The sequence below is a fragment of the Mustela putorius genome, unplaced genomic scaffold, assembly GCF_011764305.1.
Source record: "Mustela putorius furo isolate JIRA1106 unplaced genomic scaffold, ASM1176430v1.1 tig00003909_pilon_pilon_pilon, whole genome shotgun sequence".
Taxonomy (NCBI): Eukaryota; Metazoa; Chordata; class Mammalia; order Carnivora; family Mustelidae; genus Mustela; species Mustela putorius.
Window position 1 is genome coordinate 24,436,583 of NW_025422057.1, and position 17,520 is coordinate 24,454,102.

At 40.8% G+C, this 17,520-nt stretch overlaps 1 protein-coding gene across 4 annotated transcripts in view; it reads right to left on the minus strand.

The window, feature by feature from the left end:
- Nucleotides 1–17,520, minus strand: part of CFAP58 (cilia and flagella associated protein 58) — a 121,324-nt gene that overhangs the window by 82,702 nt on the left and 21,102 nt on the right. For all 4 annotated transcript variants that reach the window (XM_013054570.2, XM_013054569.2, XM_045068984.1 and 1 more), the window contains 4 exons: nucleotides 8,994–9,275; nucleotides 6,453–6,601; nucleotides 3,362–3,518; nucleotides 2,299–2,493 (listed from right to left, as the gene is read on the minus strand). In XM_013054570.2, the coding sequence (XP_012910024.1) occupies nucleotides 2,299–2,493; nucleotides 3,362–3,518; nucleotides 6,453–6,601; nucleotides 8,994–9,137 (645 nt within the window). In that variant the 5' untranslated portion in view covers nucleotides 9,138–9,275. The remainder of the gene's footprint in view (nucleotides 1–2,298; nucleotides 2,494–3,361; nucleotides 3,519–6,452; nucleotides 6,602–8,993; nucleotides 9,276–17,520) is intronic.

Below are 17,520 nucleotides of genomic sequence, written 5' to 3' on the forward strand. Positions count from 1 at the left end.
CGGGTTTTATCAGCTGTGGGGCTGGGATGCTACATCTTCAGAAGCAAATCCTGCATTAACATGCCTACCACATTTTCATGAGCAGAAATTCACAGGCCCCAACACAGAGACAATTCCCCTTAAATCCAACTGAAGTCAAAACCATGCAAGAGCAGAGCCGTGATTTCTGTCTGCCTGACTTCAGGGTCAGTCAGGTTTCCTCTTCCCTACCTTGACTATCCTGAGCAGACACAGTTTTATTTTTTTAAAAAAAGGAATATATTGAGGGTGGGGGGAATCATTTCTATTGGCAGACTAGTGAGAGGACAGAGGGATAGCAAATATGCTGAAGGGAAAAGAGAGAAGATGGTTTAGACAATTATTCCAAAATATAACCTGATGTAAGCAGAAGTTAAACATGGGAAGAATCCAACCAATTTCCCATCAATAGGGACTAAATAAAATATAGCCAGCCTTGCCAAAAAGAAATTGTCTTTTACATGAGCCCTGGATATTGCTAAACGAAGCACTGTAGTTTGATCATGATATTAAAATCCTCTCATATTCCATGCTCCACGATGTCTCACGTTTTTCTGGTGGATACTTGCACGTTATAAAGTACCTATCTGATGTCTGGCTTTAACGAAATTAATGAGGCCATTGGAAAAGAAGTGTGTTCTAATATCTATTTTTTTAAGTGGCAAAATGCTGTATGGCTTGTCAATTCTTTGGAACCTTCCTAAGAGAAAATATTTTCAAGGAATGACTTTTTTCAACTACATGAATTGCTTCTTTAAGAAATGAGAGAAAAAGGGGGCCTGCTTCGTTCAGTCGGTTGGGTATCTCTTAATTTTGGTTCAGGACACAATCTCAAGAGTTGTGGGATCAAGCCCTGCCTCAGGCTTGGCAGCCCAGGGCTCTGGGCTCAGCAGGGAGCCTGCTTCTCTCTCTCTCCCTCCCCCCTTCCCCAGCTTGCACACACACGTTCTCTCTCTCTCCCTGTCCCACTCCATCTCTAAAATAAGTACGTAAATCTTTTTTTAAAAAAATGAAAAAAGACAGACAAGAATTAAAATTATTTGAGTTACCTTAAACTGCTATCACAGGAGAAATGTTAAAAATAGTACCATATTTAAAATGCATAAAGATTGAATATGACTCTCTAAACTTGAGATTTAAAAATAAGCCTATTAAAAATTAATCATATGGGGTGCCTGAGTGGCTCAGTGGATTAAGCCTCTGCCTTCAGCTTGGGTCATGATCTCAGGGTCCTGTGATCAAGTCCCGCATCGGGCTCTCTGCTTGGCGGGGAGCCTGCTTCCTCCTCTCTCTCTCTCTTTCTCTGCCTACCTCTCTGCCTACTTGTGATCTCTATCTGTCAAATAAATGAATAACGTCTTAAATAAATAAATAAATAAATAAATAAATAAATAAATAAATCATGTAATGGTCACACAATGAATACCGTGAGTGTGACTGGCCTATTGAGCTCCGTCCAACAGAACTTTCTGCATGACAATGAATGTTCTCTAGCTGTGCTGTCTTATGGGCTACCTACCAGTCCTTGAGGCTAGTGAGCACCTGAAAGGGCACTAGAGCAACTGAGGACTTAAGGTTTTCATTGTATTTAATTTTAACTAACTTAAATTTAAATCACTGCATGTAGCTAGTGGCTACCGAAGGACAGTGTCCCCCTATCACTAGGTGGCAACACAAATGAATCCCATAAACAAAATACTGAGCCAAAGACATTAAACACAAAAGAGTACACCCTTTATGACTGGATTTTTGTAAATTACAAAAGCAGACAAAACTAAATAGCTAAGAATCCAGAACAGAGGTGAACTCTGGGAAAGAGAATGGCTGGGAGGGGCCCCAAGGGGACATCCGGGGTACTGTTTCTTCGATTGGGTGCAAGTGATCAAGATGTGTTGAAATGGAGAAAATTCATCCAGCTGTATTTTGTACTTGTTTTATTTGGATTTATGTATTTATTTTAGAGACAGAGTGGGACAGGGAGAGAGGGAGAACATGTATGTGCATGTAATTGTGACTTACATGCTTTCCTATGTGTTTATTATACACATCAATAGAAAGTTCAAATGAAATTAACACGTTGGAGCTGAAAAATAAAAAAGAAAAGAAAAGGCGGTCATGTCTACTTAACCGAATTGTTCAAAGAGCAAGGCAAAGCTAAGCATTGTGTTACCCACATCTCTCGTGAAGAGAGTTTGCTGCTTTCCAAAGAAAATTCAAAGAGCTCCAAAGGCACCCTCCTTGTTTTTGCGGGGACCGCAGTGCAGCCCACACCCAGCACACCTTCTGCTCCTTCAGCTGCTGCTCCAGCTTCTGAAGCTCCTCCTTGCTCTTCTGCACGTACTGCTGGAGGGCCTTAATTTCTGTCTGCCTGGTGTCCATGTCCATCTGGACCTGCCTGAGCTCCTTCTCTAGTTTTTCCTTCTTCCGAGACTCCCGTGAAGCTTCGTTCTGACGTTGCTGGATTTCTTGCTGGAACTAAGGGTGCAGAAAGGGTAGGGAGGAAAGAGATGAAGCCCACGCCAGGACACGTCTCAACCAGCCAGGACTTCTCCCTTTCTCAAATCTTATATTTTCAGGACAGTCACCTTGTAGTAGCCTTTCCCCTGTAGGATGGTCATCTTTGAACCCCAATGTTTAAACTTTGTAAGAATATTCTGTATTGTTTTTCAGAGCCTTAACACCAAACATCCACCCAGATTGTGGGAATGAATCCACAAAGAATGGTGTAAAATCCAATTAAATACGGAAGCCCAGAATTCTAGAGATGATAAGCATGGAAAGAATTCATCCAATTCTCTATCAATAGGATCTAAATAAAATGTCACCGGCTACCCCAAATATAAAATTCTGTCCCACATGAGTCCTGGATATTACTAAACAAAGCATTATAGTTTTATCATGATGGCCAAAATCTCTGAAAAATCTTTCTGTCATCTCATGCTCAAAGGAGTTTCGTGTTTTTGTCCTGGAGATTGCACATGTGAATCATCTATTTGACTTCTGGACTTATATAAAAGGGTTCAGAAAGGGTCCTTACAAAGGAGAAGAGCTCAGGAAACTACTTCCACCATTCCCAGCTGGTGGAAGGGCATCCTGGCCTTTACCAGGGACACCTTCTTAGACCAAAATTGTAAGCAGTGCCCTGTCTTAGTGACTTCTCAGACACAGAATGTTGAGAAGAAATGTGCACGTCAAACTGCTCTTGCAAAAACAAACCAGAGAAACAAGCAGAACTGTGGATGCTTTGTTTGGACACCAGGGGGTAAATCTAAAAGAGGAGCAAGATGGGAAAGACTTCTGGAAGGTAACGATCTTTCCTCTTGCCCTCCATGGCAGAGCAGACCTGACTGATGGTCTGCTCCGCCTCTTCTCTGCTTCGCTCTGTTTCCTGTTGCAGTTCAGTGGTCTGAGCTAAGGACTCTCGTAATTTCACCACTTCTGACAAGAGCTGGTCTCGCTCCTTGGTCACTTCTTCTTTGAACTTCAGTAAATCTCGGATACTAGAAAAAGAAGAACACAGGAGTCAGACTAAAAGGCCATCCTGCTCAGGAGTCCTCCTTATCACCTTCTGAGCTTGTATTCAGAGGCAAGACTCCAGGTCAAGGACTAACACTATTCAGGTGTGAAAGAGAAAGATCTCTATGCCCTGACCATTGACATGGTAGCTGCTTGTGAGCTGTTAACTGAAAAAGAAATTCCAATAATAATATATATAATATGATCCCTCTTCTGATCTTTAAATAATTATAGTGTCTGTGTATATGTGTGTGTATGTGTTTTATAGGCATATTTATAGAAGTCCAGAAAAATCGATTGACACAGGTAACTGGTAATCTCTGAAAAGCAAGACTACTTGCTATTATCAATTCTTATAATTGACCCTAAGGAGGTATTAATTGAAGACATTATTTGGTTAATATATCAGTGGAGGGCTATGATCACAGCCATAACGTCTAAAATGAAGCATAAACATAAACAAATAATACACATTGCCAGTTTTCTATCCATCAACCAGAGATTAATTTCTTCCAAAGGGATGCAACCCAGATAAAATGTTCCAAAGAACAAAATTTGGAAAATCATTCATGATGCTGGTTTTTAGAGAGTATATGATCATATTTGTTGATTTGAACTCTAAACAAGTTACTTCCACATCTCAAAAACCATTACATATGATCTGGCATGATTTTCCACAGAATTAGTGTTTTGAAAGTAGAAAGACTATGTCTGATCTGACTTGTGCAGCGGAATTAAGGTCTAGAGCAAGGCAGCTATGTGAGAGCCAAGAAAGCAGAGAACTTGAACTTGAGGCACTTCCCATTGTTAGCCATCAAATGACTATTGGAAGCACAGCAATCTGACAATGTTTATTTACCAATAACTTTGATCGAACATAACTATTTAATAGGAAGGCTTCAGGATTGGGACGCCTGGGTGGCTCAGTGGGTTAAAGCCTCTGCCTTCAGCTCCAGTCATGATCCCAGGGTCCTGGGATCAAGCCCCACATTGGGCTCTCCGCTCAGCGGGGTGCCTGCTTCCTCCTCTCCCTGTCTCTGCCTGCCTCTCTGCCTACTTGTGATCCTATCTGTCAAATAAATAAATAAAATCTTAAAAGAAAAAAAAGAAGAAGAAGACTTCAATACTGCATTCAGCTTCTTCTCCAGAAACAAAACCTTGAATTCCAAGGTTACTATGAAGACAGTTACACCTAAGCGCACTGTTGAAGATGAAATTCTGGCCTGGATAGTTTCTTCAGTTCTCCTCCTCGCCGTGTTCCAATTCTCATTAATACCCCCTCTAACTGGGGTGCCTCCGTAGCTCCATCAGTTAGGCATCTGACTTCTGCTCAGATCATGATCTTGGAGTGGTGGGATCAAGCCCTGCATCAGGTTCCACACCTCTGGGGAATCTACTTCTTCCTCTGCCTCTCCTTCTGCCCCTCTGCCCATTTGTGCTCTCTCTCTCTCTCTCAAATAAATAATAAATAATCTTTAAAACAAAACAAAACTGCTCTCCCTAATTGATCAGTTTCCTCACACTGCTCTTCAGTAGTTGCTCTGATAATGCTTGACTTCTTTAATGAGACAATAGAGCCCATTATTATGGACACTGCATCTTCTGTTAGTTTTTCCTGTCCCCTCCCCCCAATGCCTCAACTTAGAACCATCTCTCAGCATTGGATAAATGCACCTAGAAAGCATGAGAAACCTAGGCAGCAGTTAGATATGGTTAAAAATGGCTAAGGAGGTGGGTGTGCTCATCCCTGACTCATTAATTAATGAAAGGTTTGGCGTGCCCTGCACAGTGCTAGCCTCCTAAAGGGAAGGTAAAGGCATCTTCCTTCAAGGAGTTCATAGCCTAATGGGTAGCGAAGCATATCAACAAATAATTTCAATAAAATGTGACCAGTGCCATACTTGAGATAGATGTTGTTTGGGTTCTATGGCACCAGAGAACACAGTGACTCTTGTGCTTAGTTATTGGTTCTGGGAGTGGGAAGAAGGTTGAGACAGAGATACTGAGAGTGATGAAATTAAGATGGTGTTTGAGGTAGGTCTTGAAGGGTGCATGGTTGTTTCTGGTGTGGCAAAAGGAAGCAAAACCATTTGTGGCATAGAAAACACCATGTTCAAGGTGTGGAGCCATAAGCAAGCATGGTGTTTCTGGACAGGACTGTGGCAAGGCTGATGGGCAGATCTATGCAGGGCCCTGAAAGACATGTTCAAGACTGGACTGCATCCTTTGGGAACGGGAAGATATTGAAGGTGTTTGGAACATGTGCTGGAAGTAGAAGCACACAGGTACATGTTTCAGCAACCTGAATCTGATATGTGGAAAATGGTGCAGAGGGGAGATGTCTCCTTACAGGCAGGGAGACCATTGAGTCCTCCATCACCAAATCCAGCAAAGAATGGGGTCCAAAGCAAGGCATTAGCATTGCTACTAGGGAGCAGGGAAAGACAAAAGTGATGCTTAGAAGACAGAATCAACAAGGTGAAGCTTTAAGGAATAAAGGCGTGGCCTAGAACCTGAGAAGTAGGAAAGATGGCGATGGGACAAATCATGGGAGTTGGGGGCTTGAGGAAGAAGCTGGAAATCAGAGCAGAAAAGCAACCATTCCACACAAGTTCAAAAGAAAGAATGAAACCTAAAATACTTACTCATTTTGAAATTGTAGTACTTAAGTCTGCATAGCCAGAAGTTTAAAGGAACCACAAATTAGGATTCTTGGGTATGGAGAAAGGGAGCAATAAAAACAAACAAACAAACAAAAAAAGCCCTAGATGGAAAACAATCTTCAGGAAACCACCACAGCAGGAAACTCTTATATCACAAAGAACATTCAAGATGACTCTGCAAGCCCCCTGCCAGCTGCTGAAGAAGGGGGCCTCCACAAGAGCAAGTTCAACATCCATCAAGAAGCCATCACCTACTTGCTATCCTGGTCCATGGACAGTCCAGACCCCTGCTCCACTAGTTTGGTGAGGTTCACTATTTCCTCTTTCAGGGCAAGGATCGTGTCCTTTGCCTTCTGCTCTTTGTCATAGGCCGAGTCCACCATCTTCCAGGCCTTTTCAATTTCCTATATGGGTCACAGGACATCAGTGAGAAAAACCAAACTAGGATCCAGATGCAAGATACACTGAGCAAAGAGAATAATAAAACAACTCCAACAGAGTAGTCATTTATGGGAAAAGAGGATTTCACATTACACATTATGCATTTCATTGATATTGACTTACTGAATTGCTCAACATTAACTAGTCAATACCGAACAGCAGGTTTAGGAGGAGTCCTGGCTCATATCCTACAAGGACTGCTATGACTAGGAGGATATTTCTAATAAATATGTTACGATAGGTTTACGAAATTAAAAATGAAATTTTAGGGGTGCCTGGGTGGCTCAGTGGGTTAAGCGTCTGCCTTCGGCTCAGGTCATGATCTCAGGGTCCTGGGATCGAGCCCCGCATCGGGCTCTCTGCTCAGCAGGGAGCCTGCTTCCCCCGCCCCCAGCCCCTGTCTCTCTATTTGTGATCTCTCTCTATGTCAAATAAATAAATAAAATCTTTTTTTAAAAAAATGAAATTTTATGTGCTATCCAAGCCCAGATATTTTTGGAGCAAAAAAAAATTAGGAGTGGCTCTGGATCCAAGTCCTAAATTTGGAGCCCCTGTTAGATTCCAAATTTTAAAAACTTGTTTTGATCTCAGGTCCCAAGTAAGCAGTCCTGAATGGCAATGTCAGCCTTAGAATAATTCAGAGGAAGGTGGTCTTCACTGTCACGAAATTGTACACAACAGCCCTGGTGATTCCCATTCCAAATCCACACCCAGGCCTTCTCTTCAAATGCTTACAGGGGAAAAACAATGACCCTGTGTGGAGTGGAAACAACTCATGCAGTTTGGGGCATCTTACTGTTATGAAATGCAATGTGGAATATTAACATAAGTACTTAGAAGGGAACTGCAGCCATTCAAATAAGCAAACAAAGTATAGTAATGTTGCAACAGCCTTGAGTTTTACCCTGCCCCTCAATTTTCTTGCAAAATTTTGTCCAGTGGAATGTGAGTCCTTTATACACGTAAGAACCTATAAGCTCTAGGTGACAATATTCCAGTTTCATGTTGACAAGGCATAAAATGAGTGGAAGAGAGGATTTCTATAAATTCATGCTATCACATTAGAGAGAGGAGTCTTACGGGGTATTTTTAATAGCAACCATATGTACTATTTTCAGCAAAACAAATGAAGGATATTTAAATGAAACTATGATTATATGAAGTTTTGTCCCCATCAACCATCAATTATACTTTTATCTGTTCATGACTTCCATTTCCAGTTTTTTAATTTACAATTAAAAAATGGGGCTTTTATCTCATCATAAGATGAATTAAAGTCTATTCTTACTGGTTTTTCAGCAAAAAAGAAGAAAATAAGGGGTGCCTGGGTAGCTCAGAAGGTTAAAGTCTGCCTTCGGTTCAGGTCATGATCTCAGAGTCAAAGTCTGCCTTTGGCTCAGGTCATGATGTCAGGGTTGTGGGATCAAGTTTGTTTCTCCCTCTGCCGCTTCTCCCCCTGCTTATGCTCGCTCTCTCTCTCTCTGTTGAATAAATGAATACAATCTTTAAAAAAGAAGAAGAAAATGACAATAGAGAGAAAATGGCACTTTAAAAAGGTCGTTTCTAAGAAAACAGATGTCATAATTTGCACTGGTCTTAGAAATTCATTTAAATCGGGTGATGTTTCATTGTATGATATCGAGGGACTTAACTAAAAGGTTCATGAGTTATTTCTCATCACCAGGGTTTGGGTGTATAATTTAATTATAAATTAAAATCTCTTAACCTTTTATCATCCTGAGATCAACAAGAAACATTGACATTTTACTCTCAAAATAATGTAACACACTTGAGAGTGAAAAAATAAAGGGTAAAATGGAGGCATAGTTCCTCAACATCCCCCAGATTGACTCCCTGGTCTCCCATTATGAGGACCGGGGAGGATCAAGGAAAAAGCAAGATCATAAAAATTACTATCTAAGAATCCTCAAGGTAATTTCTCCTAAAGCAGTGAGAAAAGCAAAAACATTAAAACATCCCTTTAAAAAAAATCCTTAACAAGCTATCATCATGAGATATCTAATTACTCTACTTATATCAAACAAGACATACAGAGCTCCCTAATATTACATTTACTTCCCGCTAATTCTCTTTGCTAACCCAGTATTTCTTAGAAACCAAGCCAGGAAGGTTCTATATTATTTTTGCATCGAGAAATTCACCCAGGCTAATTATTTCCTTTGAAAATGAACTTTATTCCCTAGGCTTAATGAATACATAAATCATGTAAATTTTTACTAAATAACTCATTTACTACCAGCCTAGAGCTGCCAATACAAGGAAAGAAAGACGTTTTTAAATATAGGATGTGTTTGTGGCAGCTCAGCCTCAGCTCGTTTCTACAAGATCACTAACCTTTTTCAGGGACGCAATGGTGGTCTGATCATCCTGGGAGAGCTTCAGGGCAGTGGCGACCTTCGCGGAATTAACTACAATCTCTGCGTTTAGCTCTCTGCATTTGGCCATCAGACGCTTTTCATTGTCATAAGACTTTTTCATGACAGCATGAAGCTTCTCATATTCAATTCGAAATTTATCCAGACTTTTGTCCCCTGAAAGTTCACTGAGAACATCCTGAAAATCCCTTTCGATTTCTTCATAGGCAGTTTCTTCCAGCGCTAGCTTTTCACTCTTTTCCTGTGCACAAGATCAGGGAGAGGAATGAGTATTGCAACGTGAAACACCATTCCTATTCGGGGAGTGCTATTATTAGCTATGAATACAAGACCTCACCAAAGGAAAATAAAAGCCCCTGACAAGACATCTTGTTCATCCCCTGATGCATGTATATATGTACACATGTTAGGATAATAATGTTTATAATATTATAATATTTCCTACCACATGGTGTTGAAGAGCGAATTAAATAGGATCATTCACATTGAACACTTGACCACATGCCTGGCAAACAGGAGGCACGCAATAAATTTTGAAAGCTACTATGATTACGCCAAGCCCTGATTTGTTTTCACTTCGTCTTGCTTCTTATTGCCCCCAGGACTGCAGCAGAAAGCCATGGCACCTCCTGGTCAGTTATAAGGAGATTTTGGTGTCGATCCCATGAAATCACACATACTGACAATGAATCCCATCCGAAATATGGAGTAGTCTCCAAAAAGATATTCCATCGTTCTTATCTTTTAAAATAAATAGGGAGGTGCCCTCCACAGGTGTATTGAGATGCCCCCCGTGCCACGCTCACAGGCCTTCTCCAGATTTGCTTCCCACGCTCAGCTAGACAACATTTTTTTTTTTTTAAGCCCAGACATACAGATGTAATTCAAACATATGTGGCTATGACTTTAAGGAGAACCTGGGAACCAGTTATGTCAGAATTTTCATTTCTCTAGTGTTAAGGGTTAAATTTGTCCCCCAGAAAGTTATGGTGAAGTTTTACCCCCCAGTGCCTATAAATGTGACCTTGTTTGGAAGTAGAGTCATTATATATGTAAACCACTAACTTGCAGTCATACTGTAGTAGGGTGGGCCCTATAAGCCTCCTTATAAAAAGAGGGAAAATTATAACTGCATAGTGAGGGATGTCTAAATTTATTGTGGTAGGGGCACCTGGGTGGCTCAGTGGGTTAAAGCCTCTGCCTTCAGCTCAGGTCATGATCCCAGGGTCCTGGGATCGAGCCCCACGTCGGGCTCTCTGCTCAGCGGGAAGCCTGCTTCCCCCGCCTCTCTCTGCCTGCATCTCTGCCTACTTGTGATCTTTCTCTGTCAAATAAATAAATAACATCTTTAAATAAATAAATTTATTGTGGTAATTGTTTTAAAATATATATACATACACATATACATATATAGAGAGAGATCTGTGTATATATATATATATATCAATCATTATATTGTATACCTAAAACTAATATAATGTCACATGTCAATTATATCTCAATTTTAAAAAGAAAAGTAGGGAGTAGGATTTGGACAGAGACACAAACACAGGAAAACACCACGCAAAGACAGACACGGGGATTAGACTGAGGCACCTACAAGCCAAGGAAAGCTAAGGACGGCTAGCTACCATCAGAAGCCAGGGAAGAGGCAAGGAAGGATTTTGCTTAGGGTCTCAGAGAAAGCGTGGTCCTGCCAACACCCTGACTGCAGCCTTCTAGCCTCCAGAACTGCGAAAAGAAAATTCTCAACTATGTTAAGCCAGTTTATAGCACTCTGTACAGGCCTAGCAGACTAAGACACCTTCTTCTTGGTAGGCACAGCACAATAATAACAAAGAATGGGGATGGTTAATATACTTATTTATTCAGCGAATGCTTACTGAACATTTGTTGTGTGTAAGTTGGCATGAGGGAGCCTGTAGGAGGCAGTAAGGTAAGGAATAAACAGCCCTCCCACAGGGAATTGTAGCATTAATAGTTGATGGGTTATGTTTTCAGATAATGCAAGTAGGGAGTTTGATACCTGCCATAAAATGGGTTCAAGATTCTACAAGGGACCTATAGGAAGATGGAATTACTCCCAGCAGCCAGAACGAAAGCAAATTTCCTTAAGAAGGTGTTATTTGAGCAGCCCCAGAAGGAAGAGCGAAATTTTCACAAGTGAATATGGAGAGAAAAGGTATGCCTGGCCCACTGTGAAGCCTGAACAAGTGCTCAGGGCCCAGCAAATATCCAGGATTTGAGACTGGTTAAGAAGCTCAAGTTGGCTAACGTGTAAGCACTATGACAAGGAGACAGAACGAGAAGACTAGACCGGGAGTTAAGGACCGACTGGAGTCCTTGAGTGGAATTCTAAAGGCAGTGGAGTAGATTAATCTGTAGACCACGCAGACCCACTCAAGACTTTGGAACTGATAAAGTTTGAAAGGACTTATTTATGTATGCAACATTATGCTTTGGTATTCTACCCTAAAAAGAGCTTCAACATCAACACTCTATTGCTAATCAAAGAAATCAACTGAGATGATTTCTCTAATCCCCAAAATAAAGTAAAATTTAAATTCATCCTGCAGATTTAGGGTAAGCAATCTTGTTTACGTTCTGCCTTGACAAGCCTATATTGCCCAATATAGAGAAAGCCTACACTGCTTTCCAATAGCACCCGGGAGAAGAATGAGGTACAAACAATTCAGCTTCAAGAGAACGGGAGCAGGGGTCGGCAGTTGAGGAAACTGCCACCCAGAACAACTCCTCAGTCCTGTATTTATTAGATACAAGATAATAATCAACAAATGAGTCGAAGGAGATTATAGATAAACAAGATATGCCTGATCAAGCAGTATAGGATTGGTAAATGCATTTTAAGGAATCATCTAATTAACTACAGGTGATCTCTGGAGAAGGGGAGATAACAGAAAAAAGAAGCAGGCTGCCTCCAATTGAGGGGGCCGGGCATTCCCAGCTGCTCGGCTGCAAGGACTGTGTATATCATCCTCTCCCCCAGAGCCTGTTGTTGGTACGTGTTCAAGCATGTTTGGTCAGTACATTGTTCTGACAGACAGTTACAAGTCTACATATTATTGGTTTTCTTTTTTTTTTTTTTTTAAGATTTTATTTACTTATTTGATGGAGAAAGATTACAAGTAGGCAGAGAGGCAGGCACAGAGAGAAGAGGAAGCAGGCTCCCTGCTGAGCAGAGAGCCTGATGTGGGGCTGGATCCCAGGACCCTGGGATCATGACCTGAGCCGAAAGCAGAGGCCTTAACCCACTGAACCGCCCAGGCGCCCCATATTTTTGGTTTTCAAAAACACTTGTACTGTTGATTTCCAAAGATGACACCCAAGCAAAAGAATCCACATCTTAAAATAGATATGGAGTAACAAGCAAACCTATTACAATTTGTATAGTAACATTAGTACTAATGTTAAACTCAACAGTGGCTTTCTTCCTAACTAAAAACAGCTATTGCCAATATCACAATATAGCAATTCCACAAAGAAGAGAAAAATTGTATTAAGAAAATGTGGTGCTGCTGCTGCCCTGTGTTTTCCCCTTGTTGATGCTAAACATGAGCACACACCAAAATGTATCACGGCCATGTTCTCAACTCCATCCCTGTAAATGGTATTAATGTCAACACTTGATCGCTAGCTAATGATTTGTTTTCAGACTAGGTTTTCCCTGTACACCTGGCACTTAGCACAGGAATGAAAAAATATCAAAGAAAGTAAAGTTTTTAAAAAGTATTTTTATGAGATTTGTTCATATTGTCATTTCAAAAATATACCATTACCAAAAGCACAGCAAAAATAGTCTCTGAGCTGTGACCAATAACCAGGTGGTGTCTGACTGTCAGAGAATTTAATGGTATCTATTTTGGAAGCACATTTTAACACGAATCAGTCAGAAATGAACTATGGTGTTCCTTCAAGTTGGCTAACATGTAAGAACCATGACAGGGAGATGGAAAGAGAAGACTAGACATGGAATTAAGGATGGACTGGAGTCCTTGACTGGAATTCTAAAGGCAATGGAGTGGATTAATCTGTAGACCACACAGACCCACTCAAGACTTTGGAACTGATAAAGTTTGAAAGGCCTTATTTATGTATGCAACATTATGCTTTGGTATTCTACCTTAAAAAGAGCTTCAACATCAACACTTTACCGCTAATCAAAGAAATTTGCTTTCCTCCTTAAGGAAATTTGCTTTCGTTCTGGCTGCTGGGAGTAATTCCATCTTCTTATAGGTCCCTTGTAGAATTTTGAACCCATTTTATGGCAGGTATCAAACTCCTTACTTGCATTATCTGAAAACATAACCCATCAACTATTAATGCTACAATTCCCTGTGGGAGGGAAGTTCATTCCTTACGTTGCTGCCTCCTACAGGCTTTACCTATCTTGTGAGCATTTACTATCTACCAGGCACTGTTTTAGGCACCGGGAATACCAATCAGTGGGACAACAACAAGGTAAAAAGACAGGAGGAGCACCTGGTTGGCTCAGTGGGTTAAAGCCTGTCATGATCTGCCTTCGGCTCAGGTCATGATCTCGGGGTCCTGGGATCGAGCCCCACATTGGGCTCTCTGCTCAGCAGGGAGCCTGCTTCCCTTCCTTTCTCTCTGACTGCTTCTCTGCCTACTTGTGATCTGTCTGTCAAATAAATAAATAAAATCTTTAAAAAAAAAAAAAAGGAAAAAAGAGAGGAGAGCTACAGTGATAAATGAGGCCAGAGTGTTAATAGAGGCTTGTGGAAGCAGAAATGAGGAAAACCTAACTGACATTAAGTGAGAAGAAAAATAGAAGAAGAGAAGAAATGAGAGATCATGAAGGGGAAGGGAGACTGGGAAATAATTTCTGCATGATGTTGTTATCTACGGCTTAGGTGTGGAGAATGAAAAAGAATGAAATAAACCAAGATAATTGGCAAGGGAGAAAAGGAGGGAATGCTCAAAAGCAAATAAAGAGAAAATACTAGAAGAGTCAAGATGGCAGATGAGTAGCAGACTGAGATGACAGCAGGAGTTCAGCTAGATAGTTATCAAACCATTCCAAACACCTACAAACCCAACAGGAAATTGAAGAGAAGAAGAGCAGCAATTCTAGAAACAGAAAATCGACCACTTTCTGAAAGGCAGAACATGTGAAGAAGTGAATTCAAAACAATGGGAAGATAGACTGCGGGGGAAGGGGCCGGCTCCCAGCAAGCGGCGGAGCAACGAAGCACAAAATCCAGACTTTTAGAAGTCTGCTCCACTGAGGGACATCACTCCAGAGGCTCAGCAGGGGTGGAGCCCTCCCAGGAACACTGTGGTCTCAGTTCCTGTGGGGTAACAGAAGGATAGGGGATGTCTGAGTGTAGCAGAGCTCCCAGGTATCGGAGTGGAGAAGCCAAATACAGAGACAGAACCAAGGAGTGAGCTCTCAGCTTGGGGTCACCTTAAACCATGATCCACGGCACAGTCAGACCACTGCTCTTTGACCCCACAAGTGGCAGATCTGGGGAGACCCACCTTCCTCCACCAGAATAGCAGAGCAGCAGGAATCTGCTGTGTTTGGAGACTATAAACAGGGCCATGTGCCAGAGACAGAAATGCTCAGTCACAGGCCAGGTGAGCTTGTAGTGCAGCTGGAGACCAGGGAGACAGGAGTGATTGAGCACTTTTCTCCGAGGTTGCACTGAGGAGTGGGGCCCTGAGCTCCCCCTCTGGGCCCCACTGGGCCAGAGACTGGAAGGCCACCATTTTCATTCCTGTCCTCCAGAGCTCTACAGAAAGCCCTCAGGGAACAAAAGTTCCTGAGAGGGAACCTGAGCAAATTACTTAGCCCAGCCCCTGGCCAGGACGGTGCAATTCCGCCTCGGTCAAAGACGTTTGAGAATCACTGCAACAAGCTCCTCTCCCAGAAGATCAGCAAGAACATCCAGTCAAGACCAAGTTCACTGATCAAGGAGAACAGTGGAGTTCCAGAGGAGGGGAAAGCAAAGCATGGATCATGGCATTCATGGCTTTCTCCCCATGATTCTTTAGTCTTGCAAAGTTAATTAAACTTTTTGAATTTTATTTTTTTCTTATTCTATTTTTTTAACTTTTCCTCTTTCCTCTTTTAATGTTTTTAACTGTTTATCTTAACAATACCTTTCTTTAAAAAAAACTTTTTAAACCATCATTATTATAGTCATATTTTATCCTTCATTGTATCTAATTTTATTTTTTGAATACGTATAGGGTTTTTCTTCTAAAAAATTCTGGGATACAATTTCTTCTAATGGATCAAAATATACCCTATATCTAGCACAGGGCTTTGTTCTAGTCTCCAGCCTCAGCAAATTCTCTCCACTTTCTTTTTCTTTCTTTTTCCAACCAACTTATCTTACCAATTCCTTTTTTATAATTTTTTTAAAATTTTCATCTTTACAGTCATATTCCATCCCTTCATTGTGTTTACCCTTATTTTTATGTGTGTGTGTGTGTGTGTGTGTGTGTGTATTTCTTTAAAATTTTGGGAGGTAGTTTCTTCTAAGAGACCAAAATACATCCAAAATCAAGTGGGTGGCTCTGTTCTACTCACCAGTCTAATATATATATATATATATATATATATATTTTAACTTTTTTTAACTTCTTTTTACCCCTTTTCTTCTGCCCTTGATTTGGGGTCTCTTCTGATTTTGTTAGTGTACATGTTTCAGGGTCTTTGCCACCCTTTTGGTATTTTATTCCTTCATTCATATATTCTCATCTGGATAAAAGGACAAGGTGGAAAAATTCACCACCAAAAAAAGAACAAGAGGCAGTACTAAAGGCTAGGGACCTAATCAATACAGACACTGGTAATATGTCATATCTAGAGTTCAGAATGACAATTCTCAAGGTGCTAGCTGGGCTCAGAAAAGGCATGGAAGATATTAGAGAAACCCTCTCTGGAGAAATAAAAGCCCTTTCTGGAGTAATAAAAGAACTAAAATCTAACCAAGCTGAAATCAAAAAAGCTGTTAATGAGATGCAATCAATAATGGAGGCTCATACTGCTAGGTTAAATGAGGCAGAAGAGATAATTAGTGATATAGAAGACCAAATGATGGAGAAGAAAGAAGCTGAGCAAAAGAGAGACAAACTACTACTGGACCACAAGGGGAGAATTCAAGAGATAAGTGATACAATAAAATGAAACAACATTAGAATAATTGGGATTCCAAAGAACAAGAAACAGAGAGGGAGGCAGAAGGTATATTGGAGCAAATTATAGTATAGAATTTCCCTAACATGGCAAAGGGAACAAGCATCAAAATCCAGGAGGCACAGGGATCTCTCCTCAAAATGATAAAAATAGGCTCACACCCAGGCATATAACAGTAAAACTTACAACTCTTAGTGACAAAGAGAAAATCCTGAAAGCAGCTCGGGACAAGAAGTCTGTAACATACAAAGGTAGAAATATTAGATTGGCAGCAGCCTTATCCACAGAGACCTGGCAGACCAGAAAGAATTGGCATGTTATATTCAGAACACTAAATGAGAAAAACATGCAGCCAAGAATACTGTATCAGCTAGGCTATCACTGAAAATAGAAGGAGAGATAAAAAGCTTCCAAGACAAACAAAAACTAAAAGAATTTGTAAACACCAAACAAGCCCTGCAGGAAATATTGAAAGGGGTCCTCTAAGCAAAGAGAGAATGTAAAAGCAGTAGACCAGAAAAAAACAGAAACAATATACAGGAACAGTCACTTTACAGGCAATACAATGGCACTAAATTCATATCTTTCAATAGTTACCCTGAATGTAAATGGGCTAAATGCCCCAATCAAAAGACACAGGGTATCGGAATGGATTAAAAAAAATGAGACCCATCAATATGCTGCCTACAAGAAACTCATTTGAGACCCAAAGAAACCTCCAGATTTAAAGTGAGGGGCTGGAAAATAATTTACCATGCTAAAGGACATCAAAAGAAAGCTGGGGTGGCAATCTTTGTATCAGATACGTTAGATTTCAAGCCAAAGACTATAATAAGAGATGAGAAAGGGCATTATATATACGCAAAGGGTCTGCCCAACAAGAAGATCTAACAATTTTAAATATCTATGCCCCTAACATAGGAGCAGCCAACTATATAAACCAATTAATAACAAAATCAAAGAAACACATTGACAATAATACAGTAATACTAGGGTGTTTTAACACCCTCCCACACTGATATGGACAGATCATCCAAGCAAAAGATCAACAAGGAAATAAAGGCCTTAAATGACACACTGAACCAGATGGACATCACAGATATATTCAGAACTTTCCATCCCAAAGCAACAGAAAACACATTCTTCTCTAGTGCACATGGAACATTGTCCAGAATAGATCACATTCTGGGTCACAAATCAGGTCTCAACCGGTACCAAAAGATTGGGATCATTGCCTGCATATTTTCAGACCACAATGCTCTGAAGCTAGAACTCAATCACAAGAGGAAAGTTGGAAAGA